This window comes from Rana temporaria, chromosome 4 (genome assembly GCF_905171775.1).
Source record: "Rana temporaria chromosome 4, aRanTem1.1, whole genome shotgun sequence".
In the NCBI taxonomy this organism is placed as follows: domain Eukaryota; kingdom Metazoa; phylum Chordata; class Amphibia; order Anura; family Ranidae; genus Rana; species Rana temporaria.
Genome location: NC_053492.1, coordinates 43,767,734 through 43,784,377, shown reverse-complemented (window position 1 = coordinate 43,784,377; position 16,644 = coordinate 43,767,734). Strand labels below are relative to the sequence as shown.

The window sequence follows — 16,644 nt, the reverse complement described above, 5'->3', positions numbered from 1 at the left end:
CACACAGAAAATTCTGTGCGCGCCGGGTCTACACAGATCACGGTAACTGACCGACAACAGCGGTCTTTTACCATGTGATCGCGCCGTCCAATGACGGCGCGATCACATGTAAACAAACCGGCGTCATTTGACGGCGTCCCTCCTCTCGCTGTACCGATCGGTACAGTGTGAGAGGAGAGCGCGGATGGCAGCAGCAGTGTGGGATGGATCTGTGACTATTGCAGTCACAGATCCATCCATCCCTGCTCAGCCATCCCTGCATTAATACTCTGCAAAACCCCCGCGCAATACTCTGCAAAACCCCCGCGCAATACTCTGCAATACCCCCGCGCAATACTCTGCAATACCCCCGCTCAATACTCTGCAATACCCCCGCTCAATACTCTGCAATACCCCCGCACAATACTCTGCAATACCCCCGCACAATACTCTGCAATACCCCCCACACAATACACTGCAATACCCCCGCACCAATACTCTGCAATACCCCCGCGCAATACTCTGCAATACCCCCGCGCAATACTCTGCAATACCCCCGCGCAATACTCTGCAATACCCCCGCGCAATACTCTGCAGTACCCCCTGCCAGTACTCTGCAGTACCCCCTGCCAGTACTCTGCAGTACCCCTTGCGCAATACTCTGCAGTACCCCCGCACAATACTCTGCAATACCCCCCGCAATACTCTGCAGTACCCCCCGCACAATACTCTGCAATACCCCCCGCACAATACTCTGCAATACCCCCCGCACAATACTCTGCAATACCCCCGCACCATACTCTGCAATACCCCCCACACAATACTCTGCAATACCCCCCACACAATACTCTGCAATACCCCCCACACAATACTCTGCAATACCCCCCACACAATACTCTGCAATACCCCCCACACAATACTCTGCAATACCCCCGCACCAATACTCTGCAATACCCCCACACCAATACTCTGCAATACCCCCGCACCATACTCTGCAATACCCCCGCACCAATACTCTGCAATACCCCCCCACCAATACTTTGCAATACCCCGGCCAATACTTTGCAATACCCCGGCCAATACTCTGCAATACCCAGAAAATAACTCTGGGGAAAAAAATGTGTTTTAACCACTTCCCGCCCACGTCATATGAGTTCCTTGACTTTTGTGCAGGGATATCAAAATGATGCCTGCAGCTACAGGCATCATTCAGATATCATTTTTTTTCAGCGGCGATTCTCTACACCATAAAGAACGATCATGGCGGCTGTTCCGCCTCTTGATCGTTCTTACGGGAGGCAAAAAGGGACGTCCCCACCTCCCTTCGCCCCTCCAGTGCTTCTTCTGACTCACCGCTGCGATCGAAGCCAGGATCGTTTTTTTTTTCTTGTTTTTTTCAGGCTTCCCAGCCTAGAGGTGAGATGTGGGGTCTTATTGACCCCATATCTCACTGTAAAGAGGACCTGTCATGCTATATTCCTATTACAAGGGATGTTTCCATTCCTTGTAATTGGAATAAAAGTGATCAAAACATTTATTTTTGGGGAAAAACGTGTCAAACTAAAATAAATAAAGTAAAATGAACAATAAAAATAAAAAATAAATATTTAAAGCGCCCCTGTTCCCGCGTGCTCGTATACAGAAGCGAATGTGTACGTAAGTCCCGCCCACATATGAAAACGGTGTTCAAACCACACATGTGGGGTATCGCTGCGAACGTTAGAGCGAGAGCAATCATTTTGGCCCCAGACCTCTCTGTAACTAAAAACATGTAACCAGAAAAAACATTTAAAACGTCACCTATGGGGATTTTTAAGTAGCGAAGTTTGGCGCCATTCCACAAGCGTGTGCAATACTTGAAGGTGACATGTTGGGTATCTATTTACCTCGGCGTAACTTCGTCTTTCTTATTATGTAAAAAGATTGGGCTAACCTTTAATGTTTTTTTTTTTTAAAAGCACAAAACTGTTTTATTTCCCAAAAAAATGCGTTCGAAAAATTGCTGTGCAAATACCATGCGCGATAAAAAGTTGCAAACGACCGCCCATTGTATTCTCTAGGGTCTTTGCTAAAAAAGCATATATAATGTTTTGGGGTTCAATGTAATTGTCTAGCAAATAAATGATGATTTTTACATGTAGGAGAGAATGTCAGAACTGGTCTGGGTGCTCCAGAACGCCTGATGGTGCTCCCTGCATGTTGGGCCTCTGTATGTGGCCACACTGTGTAAAAGTCTCACACATGTGGTATTGCCATACTCGGGAGGAATAGCAGAATGTGTTTTGGGGTGTAATTTGTGGTATGCATATGCTGTGTGTGAGAAATAACCTGCTAATATGAAACTTTTGTGGGAAAAAAAAAAAAAATAAAAAAAACCTTGATTTTGCAAAGAATTGTGGAAAAAATGACAACTTCAAAAAAACTCACCATGCCTCTTTCTAAATACCTTGGAATGTCTTCTTTCCAAAAAGGGGTCATTTAGGGGGTATTTGTACTTTTCTGGCATGTTAGGGTCTCAAGAAATGAGAAAGGCCGTCAGTACTTCAGATGTGATCAAATTGATCAATTTTCAGTAATTGGTACCATAGCTTGTAGACCCTATAACTTTCACCCAGACTAAATAATAACCCAATTTTTTTTTTTTAACCAAAGATATGTAGCAGTATACATTTTAGGCCAAATTTATGAAGAAAAATTCATTTTTTGCAAAATTTTATAATAGAAATGAAGAAAAATTCATTTTTTTACAAAATTTTCGTTCTTTTTTCATTTATAGCGAAAAAAATAAAAACCGCAGAGGTGATCAAATACAACCAAAAGAAAGCTCTATTTGTGGGAAAAAAAGGACAAAAATTTCATTTGGTTACAGTGTTGTATGACTTAGTTATTGTCATTCAAAATGTGAGAGCACCGAAAGCTGAAAATTGGTCTGGTTATTAAGTGGGTTTAAGTGCCCAGTTGTCAAGTGGTTAATGTGTTCCAGGTTCCCCACCTTCTGGTTCTGATGCCAACACAAACCAAGAAAGTAAGTGTTCTGCATACTTTTCAAAGTCATCAATCCACTAGAGGGGACCCGCTGAGTCTCAAATCAAACTTCAATTTAAACGGAATGATGACTTTGATGATAATCATGTGATAGTTTTTTTTACATTGTGAGTTTCATGTAATAGAACCTTCGAGTTCTTTTTTAAATTTTGCAAAATACAATTGATGTATTTTACTCTATGAATAAATCTTTTGCGGTGCCTTAAAAATCCCATCCGTCATTAAGCTTATTCTACTAGTTCTGGAAGAAACTTGCTATTTTTTATGCGGTGGGGAGATCAATCGCCAATTTGTATCTATGCTGTGGTACTATAGAACAATGGGATAGAGGTAATATAGATGGAATACGGAGCTACAATCATTATACTTGAAGGGTAATCTTGCGATCTTGCCTTTACGTGATAAACAGATTGTAGAAGTTCTGAAATACTTGAAGATATTTTGCAACCCATCCAAGCAGTTCCCTCTTCTCTAATCATTAGAACTTGGAAAGCCACTTGAGTGAGTGGTGAACCATCTTCAGCATTACCAAAAAAGTTCAGTTGAACTGCTACTAGCTATATCATCACCTGGACCAGGATGGGGCAGAGGCAGAGGAGGGACCAAACTTACATGTTTGCTGGCAGTTGTACTTATTTGTATTTGTTTGTTTTTGTATCATGAAATTAAAAAACTTGTGGGGAGAGGGTGTTGGGGTGCTCTATGATATCATCACCTTAAGTGCCAGAGGAACTTATTCTTGCACTTAACTGAACAAATGTAAACCTTCATAGTTTTTACACTTTTATGTAGGTAAAATATATAAATACTCATGTTGCTTATAACAACATTTTCTTAATGTGTTCCAGGTTCCCCGGCTTCTGGTTCTGATGCCAACACAAAACAAGAAAGTAAGTGTTCTGCATACTTTTCAAAGTCATTGATTCAGAAAATATTGACTGCTAGTATTTGGCAGCTCATGTATTTTTTCCTCAAATCTGTGAATACCACCCAACATCTTTAAACCTCAATTTGAACCCATTGGGGTAGCGTTCTTTAATTAGGGATTCCGTGGGTCACCTCTAACGGATTGATGACTTTGATGATAATCATGCAATAGTCTATTTTACATTGTGAGTTTTATGTAATGGAACCTTCGGGTTATTTTTTAAATTTTGCAAAAAAAAATTGATGTATTTTACTCTATGAATAAATCTTTTGCGGTGCCTTAAAAATCCCATCCGTCATTATAGTTATTTTTAAGGCACAACCAAAAGATATATTTATAGAGTAAAATACATCAATTTTATTGTGCAAAATTTAAAAAAGAACCCGGAGGTTCCATAACTTGAAACACACAATGTAAAATCAAAGATCATATGATTATCTTCAAATTCATCAATCCGCTAGAGCAGACCCGCTGAGTCTCAAATCTGTGAATATCAACCAACGCGGTTCAACTTCAATTTGAACACATTGGGGTAACATTCATCAATTAGGGATCCTCTAGTGGATTGATGACTGATGATAATCATGTGATATTCTATTTTTTTTACAGAAAAAGCTCTTTATTAGACAATTCAGCATTACAGTTTAAGCAAGTTACAAAACATATCAGCACAGCAAGATACATTCAGAACGTTCACGGTTGGGCGGGGAGACCCGACCCGAACATCAACTAGGATGGTAGCTCTATCAATCATCCAGTGATACACCACAGCCCGGCAACCCCTCCACCCCCATCAGCCCCCTTGGTATACAGGTTAATATGCACAATGGAAATCCTGGGGGGGGCAGGGAGGGGACCGGGTCCAAGGAAAGCATTCCAGGGGATACAGATCCAGTCAAGAAAAAGGATGTAAATGTGGGGGCTCAAAGGGGGGTCAGGAGAGGGGGAGGACGGGCACCACACCAACTCCATCAATAATACATCAGGCAGGAGGGGGGTCAAAAATTGCACAGGCGTCAGACCAGGCAGACCACACCTTGTCATACTTCCCCGGACACTGCCTGCTTTCATAAGTCAGCTTATACAGTGGGAGCACTGAGGTCACCGATCTCCGCCAGGATTCATGAGTAGGAGGGTCCTCGGATTTCCATTTAAGCATAATCTCCCGTATAAGGAGAACGTTAAGCACAACTTGCAGTACCTATCTCCCTCCACATCTCCCATATAACTCAACAGTAGAATTTTCGGGTCAGGCTGTATCTCAATCCCGTAGATATCCCCGAGAGTGGAGGCCACGGCAGCCCAATAGGGCTGAAGTCTGGGACAGGACCAGACCATATGCCAAAAGGTTCCTACCTCCTGTCTGCACCTCGGGCAATGGGGATCTTTCTGGGGATACACTCGTGCCAGCCTCTGTGGGGTATAGTAGGTCCTGTGTAGAAACTTAAGCTGCGCGAATCTATCTCTGGCGGCAATCAGAGAGGGAATATATACAGTAAGACAGTCCTCCCACTCCTCCTCCCCCAGAGACGGGATGTCCTCCCTCCATCTATCCCATATTTTAGTGATCTTGGCATCATGACCCACCGTGAGGTAGAGATACAGAGAGGAGAGAGGACGCCCCATGACGTCCGAGATCAGAAGATGTTCTATGGAGTCTGACTCCACGGTCGGGGGTTCAGGAAACTGTGCCCTAAAGGCATGATGCAACTGCCAATATCGGAACTGGAAGGAGGCCGGCAAGGAGTAACTGCCACGCAGCTCTTGAAATGTCCGTAGCTTACCCTCTGAGACTATGTGTCTAATCTTAATGATTCCCTTTTTGGCCCATATAGCTGGGTTGGGGATGCTATCAAGGTGGGGCAGCATAGGGTTACCCCATAGGGGAGCGTGCGGGGAGACCCGATTCGGCTGTCTATATATCGCTCTTGCTTCCTGCCAAACTTTCACCGTGGTACGCATGAGCGTGGTCATGGAGGGGCTAGCTCTAAGGCCTCTGAACGACAGGTTGCTAAGTGCTGTGTATGAGCCCAGAATAGCCGCCTCCAGCATCACCGCCGGATTCTGTTTCGGTTGGGAGAACCACCACCTCACAGTAACCAATACCACGGCCCAATAGTAAATCCTGAAGTTTGGGAGTGCCAGTCCCCCACCCGACATGGGGAGGTACAAAATTTTCCTCGCCACCCTGGGGGGCCGTCCGGCCCACACAAAGGACAGAGCCACACTCTCCAGGCTCCGGAAGAAGGATCGCGGAAGAGGAGAGGGCGTGCTCCGGAAAAAGTATAGAAACTTTGGTAGAAAAACCATTTTTAGGAGATTAACTCTTCCAACAGGTGTCAGGGGTAGGGAACGCCACACTGCACACTTAGACACTAGCTGCGACACTAGAGGCTGTATATTATTTCCCACATAGTCTTCAACTCTGCTTGTGATCTTAACACCCAGGTAGGTGAACTCATCCACCCACCTGAGTGGGTTGGCTACCGGAGGTCTCTGGAAATTAGGACCAAGCGGAAAAAGGACCGATTTGTCCCAATTTATACGAATCCCAGAGTAACACCCAAATTGATCAAACATCCTCAACGCCATCCGCAGCGAGGACGAGGCATCCTCCAGGTACAACAAGGTGTCGTCCGCATACAGAGACAATTTCTCCTCCCGCGTGCCCACACGGATCCCACGCACCCCCTCCTCGGCCCTAAGCTGAATGGCCAGCGGTTCCAGTGCAAGTGAAAATAGGCCCGGGAAAAGCGGACAGCCTTGCCGCGTGCCCTGGGATAATGGGAAAGCCTCCGAGATGCAGCCATTGGTACGAATTCTGGCTACCGGGCCAGCATATAGCATACTCACCCATTGTATGAAACCCGGGCTGAACCCAAATCCCTGGAGAACCTTCCAAAGGTAGTCCCACTCGACAGAGTCAAAGGCCTTCTCCGCGTCGAGTGAGGCCACCACTCCAGTTGACTCCCCGTCCGCTCTGTCCACGTGGGTAAGAAGCCGCCTAATGTTAATATCTGTGCCCCTGCCCGGCATGAACCCAGTCTGGTCCGGGTGGATTAAAGCCGCTATGACCGTATTTAACCTAATGGCGAGCACCTTGGCCAGTATTTTTGCATCTACATTAAGGAGGGAGATGGGGCGGTATGAGGAGCAGTACAACGGGTCCTTTCCGGGCTTGGGAATCACAATAATGACCGCCTCTTTCATGGTGTCAGGAAGTCCCCCGGATTCCCTTGATGAGGCAAACACCACCTGTAGCCTAGGGGCCAGTTCAGTAGCATAATGCTTGTAGAACTCCACAGGGACACCATCAGGCCCCGGTGTCTTGCCAGGTTGCATAGACTTCAGAGCCAGGATGATCTCCTTTACCGTAATGGGGGAATCTAACCGATCTCGGTACGTAGACGTGAGGACCGGGAGGTCGACATCAGCCAAGTAGCGAGTCAGGTCTTCCTCCCCATAATCCACCCTGGAGGTGTATAGAGCCTGATAAAATTCAGCAAAGCAAAGATTGATCTCAGTCGGGGAGTGTACCGCATCCCCAGCTGAGTTCTGTATCTGCGAGATGCTGAAGCCCCCCGTTTGTTCCTTTGAGAGCCATGCTAGAAGTCGCCCCGACCTCTCCCCCTGTTCAAAAATCCTGTGAGATTGAGCCAGCAGTTTCTTCTGCGTGAGCGAAGTACGCAGGCGGAGGACCTCTTTAGTTAGGGCCTGTAGTTGTGTGTAGTGCTGGGGATCCCTTGTCCTAACATACGTTGCCTCCCTTAGCGATGCCTCCCTTTCTACTCTGGTCAGGTCCGCCCTACGCTCTCTGTGAACCCTGGCGATAATGGTCTGGTAGTGACCCCGTGTTGCAGCCTTGAAGGCGTCCCACACCGTCTCCGTCGCAGCAGAGTCAGCATTGGCTGCCCAATAGCCTGTCAGCTCATTTCCAAACTGTCCCTCCACCTCAGCATCTGATATCCAGTATCTCGACAACCTCCACAAGTTAGGCAACAAACCCAGAGAGCGATCCAGAACCAGGAGCAAAGGCGCATTGGTCCGAGATCCCCCTAGGCAGTATGCGAATATCCTGGACCCTCGGCATGACAGGGCCTCCCGCATATACCAGATCAATGCGGGAGAACGTCTTGTGGGACGCTGAGAGGCACGTATAGGCTCGGACTTGGGGATTTCTCCACCTCCACAGTGATATTCTATTTTACCTGGTGAGTTTTATGTAATGGAACGTTCGGGTTCTTTTTTAACATTTGCAGAATAAATTTGATGTATTTTACTCTATGAATAAATCTTTTGCGGTGCCTTTAAAAAACCGATCCCTCATTGAGTTATTTGTACTAGTTTAGAAGTAACTTGCTACTTCTTATGTGGTGGGGAGATCAATCGCCAATTTGTATCTATGCTGTGTTTCTATAAAACAATGGGATAGATGTAATATCGGCGTGAAAACGGAGCTACAATCATTATACTTTAAGGCTAATCTTGCAATCTTACCTTTAAGTTATAACAGATTGCAGAAGTTATGAAATACTTGAAGATATTTTACAACCCATCCAAGCAGTTCCCTCTTCTCTAATCATTAGATCTAGGAAAGCCACTTGAGTGAGTGGTGAACCATCTTCAGCATTAACAAACAAACAAGTTCAGTTGAACGGTTACCAGCTATATCATAACCTGGACCAGGATGGGGTGGAGGCAGAGGAGGGACCAAACATACCTTACTGCACTGTGGGGAGGTGGAGGGGGGTATAAGTGACAGTCGCTGGCTCTACATCGAAAATCTTTTTGCTCCTGCTGCAACTAATTTGTAGATAATCCTAATTCGTTTTTTTATTAATCCGTGGAGTTAAAAAAAGTACAAACTGTTTAAGAAAAAAGTAAACAATGTGTGCAACAACATTTACAGCTGCCAGCAGAAATCTAATGATTCTTGCTGGCAGCAGTCCCTGGCCAAATACAAACTCCCTTGTGTAGGTAGCCTAAAACTATTTATTTGTATTTGTTTGTTTTTGTATCATGAAATTAAAAAAACTTGTGGGGATAGGGGGTTGGGGTGCTCTATGATATCCTCACCTTAAGTGCCAGAGGAACGTATTCTTGCACTGAACTAAACAAATGAAAACCTTCATAGTTTTTACACTTTTATGTAGGTAAAATATATAAATACACATGTTGCTTATAACAACATTTTCTTAATGTGTTCCAGGTTCCCAGGCTTCTGGTTCTGATGTCGACACAAACCAACAAAGTAAGTGTTCTGCATACTTTTCAAAGTCAGTGATTCAGAAAATATTGACTGCTAGTATTTTGCAGCTCATGTATTTTTCCTCAAATCTGTGAATACCACCCAACGTCTTTAAACTTCAATTTGTACCCATTAGGGTAGCGTTCATTAATTAAGGATTCCGCGGGTCACCTCTAACGGATTGATGACTTTGATGATAATCATGTGATAGTCTATTTTACATTGTGAGTTTTATGTAATGGAACCTTTGGGTTCTTTTTTAAATGCTGCAAAGTAAAATTCATGTATTTTACTCTATGAATAAATCTTTTGTGGTGCCTTTAAAATCCCATCCGTCATTATAGTTATTTTTAAGGCACAACCAAAAGATATATTTATAGAGTAAAATACATCAATTTTATTGTGCAAAATTTTAAAAAGAACCCGGAGGTTCCATAACATCAAACACACAATGTAAAATCAAAGATCATATGATTATCATCAAAGTCATCAATCCTCTAGAGGGGACCTGCTGAGTCTCAAATCTGTGAATACTAACCAACGCGGTTCAACTTCAATTTGAACACATTGGGGTAACATTCATCAATTGGGGATCCCGTGGCTCACCTCTAGTGGATTGATAACTGATGATTATCATGTGATATTCTATTTTACATGGTGAGTTTTATAAAATGGAACGTTCAGGTTCTTTTTTAACATTCGCTTAATAAATTTGATATATTTTACTCTATGAATACATCTTTTGCGGTGCCTTAAAAATCTGATCCCTCAATGAGTTATTTGTACTAGTTTAGAAGTAACTTGCTACTTCTAATGTGGTGGGGAGATCAATTGCCAATTTGTATCTATGCTGTGTTACTATCGAACAATGGGATAGAGGTAATAGAGGCGGGAATACAGAGATCCAATCATTACACTTGAAGGCTAATCTTGCGATCTTACCTTTAAGTTATAACAGATTGCAGAAGTTCTGAAATACTTGAAAATGTTTTGCAACCCATCCAAGCAGTTCCCTCTTCTCTAATCATTAGAACTAGGAAAGCCACTTAAGTGAGTGGTAAACCATCTTCAACATTATTGAACAAGTCCAGTTGAACTGCTACTAGCTATATCATAACCTGGACCAGGATGGGGTGGAGGCAGAGGAGGGACCAAACTTACCTCCTGTACTGCTGGGAGGTGGAATCAGTGACAGCCGCTGGCTTTGCATCAAAGATCTATTTGCTGCAACTAATTTGTAGATAATCCTAAAAAAAATGTTTTATTAATCCGTGGAGTTAAAAAAAGTACAAACTGTTTAAGTAAAAGTAAAGTAAACAATGTGTGCAACAGCATTTACAACTGCCAGCAGAAATCTACTGATTCTTGCTGGCAGCAGTCCCTGGCCACACACAAACTCCCTTGTGTGGGTAGCCTAAAACTACTTATTTGTATTTGTTTGTTTTTGTATTGTGAAATTAAAAAACTTGTAGGGATAGGGGGTTGGGGTGCACTATGACATCTTCACCTTAAGTGCCAGAGGAACTCACTCCTGCACTGACCTGGACGAATGAAAACCTTCATAGTTTTTACACTTTTATGTAGGTAAATAATATAAATACACATGTTGCTTATAACAACATTTTCTTATTGTCTTCAAGACTCCCAGGGTAATAGTTCTAGTTACCCCACAGGCAACAAAGGTAAGTGTTTGGCATACCTTTCAAAGCCAGTGATTCAGAAAATATTGACTGCTAGTTTTTGGTAGCTCATGTATTTTTTCCTTTAAGTAGGAATCAATACTGTTTTTAAATTTTTTCTTTTTAAAATATGTTTGAATTTGATCAGCTTAGTCCTTGACTGACATCAGGACTGGGAAGGGGGGCGGCTGGGTCTACTTCTGGAATGCAGAGGCTCTGGCACCCCTAGAAATGTTGGAGGTGTTTAAAATGGAGACTTTTCCTTCTTGTGTATGGCAGGTGACAGGGGTGTTGCTACAGGAGTTGCAGTGGTTGCAATCACAACCTGGCCCCAGGCTCCAGGGGCATATGGACCCATGCTCCCCTGTAAACCAGGATAGGAAGGGCAATGGCATATGGAGGAACCGATCCCCTCTAAATAATAATAAGCCTAAAAAACCTTATTACAGCCATTTCACCACTTTAAGTTTGGAAGTAACCTAAATGTATCAGCCATGCAATTTAGTTTTTAAGGTGTCACAATTCTAATGCAATAAAGTTATTTTTAAGGCACAACTAAAAGATATATTTATAGAGTAAAATACATCAATTTTATTGTGCAAAATTTAAAAAAGAACCCAGAGGTTTCATAACATGAAACACACAATGTAAAATCAAAGACCATATGATTATCTTCAAAGTCATCAATCCACTAGAGGGGACCCGCTGAGTCTCAAATCTGTGAATATCAACCAACGCGGTTCAACTTCAATTTGAACACATTGGGGTAACATTCATCAATTAGGGATCCCGCGGTTCACCTCTAGTGGATTGATGACTGATGATAATCATGTGATATTCTATTTTACATGATGAGTTTTATGTAATGGAACGTTCGGGTTCTTTTTTAACATTTGCAGAATAAATTTGATGTATTTTACTCTATGAATAAATCTTTTGCAGTGCCTTAAAAATCCGATCCCTCATTGAGTTATTTGTACTAGTTTAGAAGTAACTTGCTACTTCTAATGTGGTGGGGAGATCAATCGCCAATTTGTATCTGTGCTGTGTTACTATAGAACAATGGGATATAGGTAATTTAAGCGGGAATACGGAGCTCCAATCATTATACTTGAAGGCTAATCTTGCGATCTTACCTTTAAGTTATAACAGATTGCAGAAGTTCTGAAATACTTGAAGATGTTTTACAACCCATCTAAACAGTTCCCTAATCATTAGAACTTGGAAAGCCACTTGAATGAGTGGTGAACCGTCTTTAACATTACCGAACAAGTCCAGTTGAACTGCTGCTAGCTATATCATAACCTGGACCAGGATGAGGCGGAGGCAGAGGAGGGACCAAACTTGCCTACTGCACTGCGGGGAGGGGGAATGGGGGGCATCAGTGACAGGCGCTGGCTCTGCATCAAAGATCAATTTGCTCCAGCTGCAACTACTTTGTAGATAATCCTAATTCACTTTTTTATTAACCCGTGGAGTTAAAAAAAGTACAAACTGTTTAAGTAAAAGTAAAGTAAACAATGTGTGCAACAGCATTTACAACTGCCAGCAGAAATCTACTGATTCTTGCTGGCAGCAGTCCCTGGCCACACACAAACTCCCTTGTATAGGAAGCCTAAAACGACTTATTTGTATTTGTTTGTTTTTGTATCGTAAAATGAAAAACCTTGTGGGGATAGGGGGTTTGGCTGCACTATGACATCTTCACCTTAAGTGCCAGAGGAACTTATTCTTGCACTGAACTGAACAAATGAAAACCTTCATAGTTTTTACACTTTTATGTAGGTAAAATATATAAATACACATGTTGCTTATAACAACATTTTCTTAATGTGTTCCAGGTTCCCCACCTTCTGGTTCTGATGCCAACACAAACCAAGAAAGTAAGTGTTCTGCATACTTTTTAAAGTCATCAATCCACTAGAGGGGACCCGCTGAGTCTCACATCTGTGAATACCACCCAACGTGGTTCAACTTCAATTTGAACACATTGGGGTAGCATTCATTAATTAGGGATTCTGCGGGTCACCTCTAACGGAATGATGACTTTCATGATAATCATGTGATAGTATATTTTACATTGTGAGTTTTATGTAATAGAACCTTCGGGTTCTTTTTTAAATTTTGCAAAATACAATTGATGTATTTTACTCTATGAATAAATCTTTTGCGATGCCTTAAAAATCCCATCGGTCATTAAGCTTATTCTACTATTTTTCAAGAAACTTGTTATTTCTTATGTGGTGGGGAGATCAATCGCCAATTTGTATCTATGCTGTGGTACTATAGAACAATGGGATAGAGGTAATACAGATGGGAATACGGAGCTACAATCATTATACTTGAAGGCTAATCTTGCGATCTTGCCTTTACGTGATAACAGATTGTAGAAGTTCTGAAATACTTGAAGATGTTTTGCAACCCATCCAAGCAGTTCCCTCTTCTCTAATCATTAGAACTAGGAAAGCCACTTGAGTGAGTGGTGAACCATCTTCAGCATTACCAAAAAAGTTGAGTTGAACTGTTACTAGCTATATCATCACCTGGGCCAGGATGGGGCGGAGGCAGAGGAGGGACCAAACTTACCTACTGCACTGCTGGGAGGGGGGACATCAGTGACAGCCGCTGGCTCTACATCAAAAATCGATTTGCTCCTGCTGCAACTAATTTGTAGATAATCCTATTTCATTTTTTTATTAATCCGTGGAGTTAAAAAAAGTACAAACTGTTTAAGTAAAAGTAAACAATGTGTGCAACAACATTTACAGCTGCCAGCAGAAATCTAATGATTCTTGCTGGCAGCAGTCCCTGGCCAAATACAAACTCCCTTGTGTAGGTAGCCTAAAACTATTTATTTGTATTTGTTTGTTTTTGTATCATGAAATTAAAAAACTTGTGGGGATAGGGGGTTGGGGTGCTCTATGATATCCTCACCTTAAGTGCCAGAGGAACGTATTCTTGCACTGAACTAAACAAATGAAAACCTTCATAGTTTTTACACTTTTATGTAGGTAAGATATATAAATAAACATGTTGCTTATAACAACATTTTCTTAATGTGTTCCAGGTTCCCAGGGTTCTGGTTCTGATGTCGACACAAACCAACAAAGTAAGTGTTCTGCATACTTTTCAAAGTCAGTGATTCAGAAAATATTGACTGCTAGTACTTCGCAGCTCATGTATTTTTCCTCAAATCTGTGAATACCACCCAACGTCTTCAAACTTCAATTTGTACCCATTGGGGTAGCGTTCATTAATTAAGGATTCCGCGGGTCACCTCTAACGGATTGATGACTTTGATGATAATCATGTGATAGTCTATTTTACATTGTGAGTTTTATGTAATGGAACCTTCGGGTTCTTTTTTAAATGCTGCAAAGTAAAATTCATGTATTTTACTCTATGAATAAATCTTTTGTGGTGCCTTTAAAATCCCATCCGTCATTATAGTTATTTTTATGGCACAACCAAAAGATATATTTATAGAGTAAAATACATCAATTTTATTGTGCAAAATTTAAAAAAGAACCCGGAGGTTCCATAACATCAAACACACAATGTAAAATCAAAGATCATATGATTATCATCAAAGTCATCAATCATCTAGAGGGGACCTGCTGAGTCTCAAATCTGTGAATACCAACCAACGCGGTTCAACTTCAATTTGAACACATTGGGGTAACATTCATCAATTGGGGATCCCGTGGCTCACCTCTAGTGGATTGATAACTGATGATTATCATGTGATATTCTATTTTACATGGTGAGTTTTATAAAATGGAACGTTCAGGTTCTTTTTTAACATTCGCTTAATAAATTTGATATATTTTACTCTATGAATACATCTTTTGCGGTGCCTTAAAAATCTGATCCCTCAATGAGTTATTTGTACTAGTTTAGAAGTAACTTGCTACTTCTAATGTGGTGGGGAGATCAATCGCCAATTTGTATCTGTGCTGTGTTACTATAGAACAATGGGATAGAGGTGATATAGGCGGGAATACGGAGCTCCAATCATTATATTTGAAGGCTAATCTTACCTTTAAGTTATAACAGATTGCAGAAGTTCTGAAATACTTGAAGATGTTTTACAACCCATCCAAGCAGTTCCTTAATCATTAGAACTAGGAAAGCCACTTGAGTGAGTGGTGAACCATCTTCAACATTACCAAACAAGTCCAGTTTAACTGCTACTAGCTATATCATAACCTGGACCAGGATGGGGTGGAGGCAGAGGAGGGACCAAACTTACCTCCTGCACTGCGGGGAGGGGGAATGGTGGGCATCAGTGACAGGCGCCGGCTCTGCATCGAAGATCTATTTGCTCCTGCTGCAACTAATTTGTAGGTAATCCTAATTATTTTTTTTATTAACCTGTGGAGTTAAAAAAAGTACAAACTGTTTAAGTAAAAGTAAAGTAAACAATGTGTGCAACAGCATTTACAACTGCCAGCAGAAATCTACTGATTCTTGCTGGCAGCAGTCCCTGGCCACACACAAACTCCCTTGTGTGGGTAGCCTAAAACTACTTATTTGTATTTGTTTGTTTTTGTATTGTGAAATTAAAAAACTTGTGGGGATAGGGGGTTGGGGTGCACTATGACATCTTCACCTTAAGTGCCAGAGGAACTCACTCCTGCACTGACCTGGACGAATGAAAACCTTCATAGTTTTTACACTTTTAGGTAGGTAAATAATATAAATACACATGTTGCTTATAACAGCATTTTCTTATTGTCTTCCAGACTCCCAGGGTAATAGTTCTAGTTACCCCACAGGCAACCAAGGTAAGTGTTTGGCATACCTTTCAAAGCCAGTGATTCAGAATATTGATAGTGATATTGTGATAGTGAAAGTGATATTGACTGCTAGTTTTTGGTAGCTCATGTATTTGTTCCTTTAAGTAGGAATCAATACTGTTTTTACATTTTTTCTTTTTAAAATATGTTTGAATTTGATCAGCTTAGTCCTTGACTGACATCAGGACTGGGAAGGGGGGCGGCTGGGTCTACTTCTGGAATGCAGAGGCTCTGGCACCCCTAGAAATGTTGGAGGTGTTTAAAATGGAGACTTTTCCTTCTTGTGTATGGCAGGTGACAGGGATGTTGCTACAGGAGTTGCAGTGGTTGCAATCACAACCTGGCCCCAGGCTCCAGGGGCATATGGACCCATGCTCCCCCTGTAAACCAGGATAGGAAGGGCAATGGCATATGGAGGAACCGATCCCCTCTAAATAATAATAAGCCAAAAAAACCTTATTACAGCCATTTCACCACTTTAAGGTTGGAAGTATCCTAAATGTATCAGCCATGCAATTTAGTTTTTAAGGTGTCACAATTCTAATGCAATAAAGTTATTTTTAAGGCACAACTAAAAGATATATTTATAGAGTAAAATACATCAATTTTATTGTGCAAAATTTAAAAAAGAACCCAGAGGTTTCATAACATGAAACACACAATGTAAAATCAAAGACCATATGATTATCTTCAAAGTCATCAATCCACTAGAGGGGACCCGCTGAGTCTCAAATCTGTGAATATCAACCAACGCGGTTCAACTTCAATTTGAACACATTGGGGTAACATTCATCAATTAGGGATCCCGCGGCTCACCTCTTGTGGATTGATGACTGATGATAATCATGTGATATTCTATTTTACATGATGAGTTTTATGTAATGGAACGTTCGGGTTCTTTTTTAACATTTGCAGAATAAATTTGATGTATTTTACTCTATGAATAAATCTTTTGCTGTGCCTTAA

At 41.8% G+C, this 16,644-nt stretch overlaps 1 protein-coding gene across 1 annotated transcript in view; it reads left to right on the top strand.

The window, feature by feature from the left end:
• The window catches only part of LOC120935607 (hornerin-like), a 332,059-nt gene that overhangs the window by 217,473 nt on the left and 97,942 nt on the right, over window positions 1-16,644 (top strand). The window contains exons 40-46 of the mRNA XM_040347655.1: window positions 2,963-3,004; window positions 3,873-3,914; window positions 9,162-9,203; window positions 10,841-10,882; window positions 12,721-12,762; window positions 13,947-13,988; window positions 15,625-15,666. Of these exons, the coding sequence (XP_040203589.1) occupies window positions 2,963-3,004; window positions 3,873-3,914; window positions 9,162-9,203; window positions 10,841-10,882; window positions 12,721-12,762; window positions 13,947-13,988; window positions 15,625-15,666 (294 nt within the window). The remainder of the gene's footprint in view (window positions 1-2,962; window positions 3,005-3,872; window positions 3,915-9,161; window positions 9,204-10,840; window positions 10,883-12,720; window positions 12,763-13,946; window positions 13,989-15,624; window positions 15,667-16,644) is intronic.